General features: G+C 43.6%; 1 protein-coding gene across 2 annotated transcripts in view; it reads left to right on the plus strand.

The window, feature by feature from the left end:
* The first annotated feature begins 492 nt into the window (after nucleotides 1–492).
* The window catches only part of prkd4 (protein kinase D4), a 14495-nt gene continuing 11590 nt past the window's right edge, over nucleotides 493–3397 (plus strand). Inside the window, exons 1-2 of one of the 2 annotated variants that reach the window (XM_042213257.1) lie at nucleotides 493–745; nucleotides 1139–1305. In XM_042213257.1, the coding sequence (XP_042069191.1) occupies nucleotides 1150–1305 (156 nt within the window). In that variant the 5' untranslated portion in view covers nucleotides 493–745; nucleotides 1139–1149. The remainder of the gene's footprint in view (nucleotides 746–1138; nucleotides 1306–3397) is intronic. The other variant, XM_005945300.3, reaches the window with a different exon arrangement.

Here is a 3397-nt window from a genome sequence, read left to right on the forward strand (position 1 = left end):
ATTCACTTCTACACCCTGGGTCGGTGCAGTGTAATAACTGGGATTTCAGGAGATGCAGACTCCTTAAACATGTCACCGCTAATGCACTATTTTCTCATGTGGGAGAACAAAACTACTACGGCTGTAAATATTAATTTGTGATCACTGCAGCAGCAACAATTTGATCCAAAGCTTAAAAGAGAAATCTTGATTTCTGTGTGCTGTCTGTCCAAATGTGTATGGAGATCAGTGCATGTACTCAGAGCCACTGATGGTGATGTACGTACGCAGGCCTTCTCTCTTTTTTTTGTTATTTTTCTTTGTTTTTTATTTTGTTGCTGATGATTTCATGCATCTTATTATGACGGGGCCAACCTAATGTGTATTTTAATCAAAGGTTCAATAAATGCAAATTCCACTTTTCAAACCAAATCCGCCTCCTGTGTGTTTTCCAAACTTCTACAAAGGCGAACGCGCGCGCTGAATTGTTTTAACCATTTCAAAGTACGTGTGTGTTTAAGTTTTGACAGCCAGGGTGTGGGGTGTTAACCGTACGCTGTGCTTTTTGCAGCCTTCACAGAGGTGAGTGCTTCTCTTGTTACTTCCTGTTTCTCAGACAGCCGAGCCCCACAAAAAGGAAACCAGACCAACCAGCAGCTCATGATGAGCCTCGGCAGCACCATGATAGATTGATCAGCTGTTGTGCTGTTGAGACGCAGTCCTTCGATCGTCGAAGACAAAGACCAGACCAAGATTAGACCGTAAGGTTGGTGCTTTTTAGTTTGTTCTTGATCTGATTAAAAAATAACTCTTTGTTTATCCTGATCAAAGTATTGTGTAGTAAGTTATGTCCTATTATATCAAAGCTTTTACAACCGAAGTCTTTTTAGTCGAAGAGAGCATTCGCTGCTTGAAATATCCTTCTATTTCGGGCGATGGTGAGATAAAGATCTCTTATTGAGAAATTGGGGTGTTCAGTTTTAGACACCTGAACGTTAAACAGGAACTATTTCAAACAAGAGCTATAAGGTTAAGATGGAGTAGATTTCCAGGGGCCTGCGTAGTGCTTTGTTTTGGAGTTTCACGTTGAACCTCTTCAGCTTTCTCTCAGGTCACACCTTCAACCCCACATTAACTTGATCCACTTTTCCTCCTGCAGGCTCTCTCTCCATGTCTACACTGACTCCCTCGAGTCCCAGTAGTCTCACAGCACCGGTTCTGGTCCAGTTCCAGCTGGGTCTGTTCAGGGAGGTGGTTCGAGTCCCTGCGGGCAACCTGAGCTACCGTCATGCCCGGAGGTTGGCTGCTGAGGTCATAGAGCGCAAGGTAACCGCACGGGGTGGCGTTGTTTCCCGGCTCGAAAGCACTAAGACACGAGGAGGTGTGGCGGTATTATACATCTGATCGTCTGTGAAGGTTCTCAGTCATCCAGGTCATCGTAGCCAATCAGCCAGAGTTTCGGATGAAACTCTGGCTGATTGGGACCCACACCCAGTTTCACACCTTGGCTCAGGCGATTAGAGGATCATCAGGGGGTCCTTTTGTCCCTCTGTGGGGGGTCACTCCCACTAGGTTTAAATCTGGGACTCTCCACCATTTGACCTTAGAACTGAAGAAGCTTCTCGGATGAGAGGTGAAACGTCTTCAAGCAACTTAAAGAAGTCCAGACGCTTTTCTTTGCAAGCTCCTTTGACTATACATTTGAACATGAAGAGTTCATCATCAGTCACGAGCGTTAAAGAGGCCATGCACCAGTTTTAAAATAGATGTTTATCTATGTTTTATTCTTACAGACACAGCCGATATCAAAGAGAGGGGTCTTCTCAACCACACAACTGTAACAGCGAGCAAACATGTGCCACCTCCCAGAAATTCAAACGTGTTTATGAGGGGCAGCCAATGAGAAGACAGTTTGCTTAAACAGAAAGTCGGGAGAGGTGCTAAGGATGAAGTGAGGGCCATTATATGCAAAGCTCCTGAAAAACATTCCAACAATATTAAATATATGGAGCTGGACAATAATAACTTCATAGAGTTGTACAAAAACAAAAAGCGAAAGTGCATAACAACCTGCAGATGTGCGAATCTGAAAGCCGTCACTATTTAGGAGGCACGAGAGATGCTCATGAAAGAGCCTTTTGAAATGCATTGTGGGTATTCTGTTGCGGCATTTTTTGGTAGTTGGACCAATTCTAGAGAAGTGTTATCGTCTTCAGCTGCAGTTGGGGTTTAAAGCACTTTAAAGAGAGCAGCTTTTTCTGAGTCGACCTCATTTTTAGCTGGTAGCCGTGCAGATTACGTCTGGCTTTGTTCTGTTTTCTTTTTTTCTTTTGTTTTGGAGTTTTTGTTTTTTTTTAACTGCCATTCGATACTGGTCAAAACTGACTGACATGTGGTTTGCTCAGATGCCACAGCTGTAGGAACAAACTGCGTGCAAAGAGTCAGAAGCGAGAAGGTGATGAAAAAAGATATTAATTAGAATGAAGTGCTGAGCTGTCACAACGCACCCTGACCCATAACACAGTCCCACTTGGAAAATATTATGATGATGTTTCAAATCTCTCAGGCCTCTCAGAACTGTCAGGAAGTGGACTATGAAAGGTCAACTTATTTATGAAGGAAGGTAATGTAGGTTTGTGCATGGAGTGTGGTTTTTGTCTGCAGAGTTTGGTGGTTTTGTGCTGTTGTGTATGCAGCACTCTGTATGGTGGTGTAATTTCACCAACATTTAGTATTGTGAAGTGGGTGTCACCCAACCACCTTCCGATTTTTGAGGGTGTTTGTGAATACAATTTGTTCCGGAAAACTAAATGACAAGTTTTAAAAAATAGAAGATATAAACTCGCCATTTAACAGATTTTCTCCACCCACCAAAGATGTATTTAGAATTAACGGGTACTCTATACTTGTTTATACAGTAAAATCTATACCCAAGTGCCAGCGCACAGACGGTGGAGTAAAACTGTAGTTGAGGTTAAATAAAGAAAGTTGTGAACTGCAGGTGTTGCAGGGGCTTCATCTCACTGTCACTGGGCTGGTCTTTGCACTTCCTCGGTTACAGGGACTGTGGTCGACACGAGCGCACAAAACTTTCCAACCACAGCTTCTCCCCTCTGACTGAGACACGCACAAACACACACGCACGCAGCCCACCTTTACAGTTTTCATCTTGAGTTTCCAGGCAGTAGGTCAGCTCGTCGTGAGTGTGTGTGTGTCACTTGTGCACATTTTACATTCATTATAGTCACTGTGTCAATGATGGGTGAACACCCGCATCTCCAACACTGAAACCTAGCAGGTATTTGCTTTACCTTTAGGGTCACATAAAGCACAATTCCACTTACACACAATATCATATCAAAGTGCGTGTGTGTGTGTGTGTGTGTGTGTGTGTGTGTGTGTGTGTGTGTGTGTGTGT

Source organism: Haplochromis burtoni, unplaced genomic scaffold (assembly GCF_018398535.1).
Source record: "Haplochromis burtoni strain Fernald_Lab_line unplaced genomic scaffold, NCSU_Asbu1 Contig_430, whole genome shotgun sequence".
NCBI lineage: Eukaryota > Metazoa > Chordata > Actinopteri > Cichliformes > Cichlidae > Haplochromis > Haplochromis burtoni.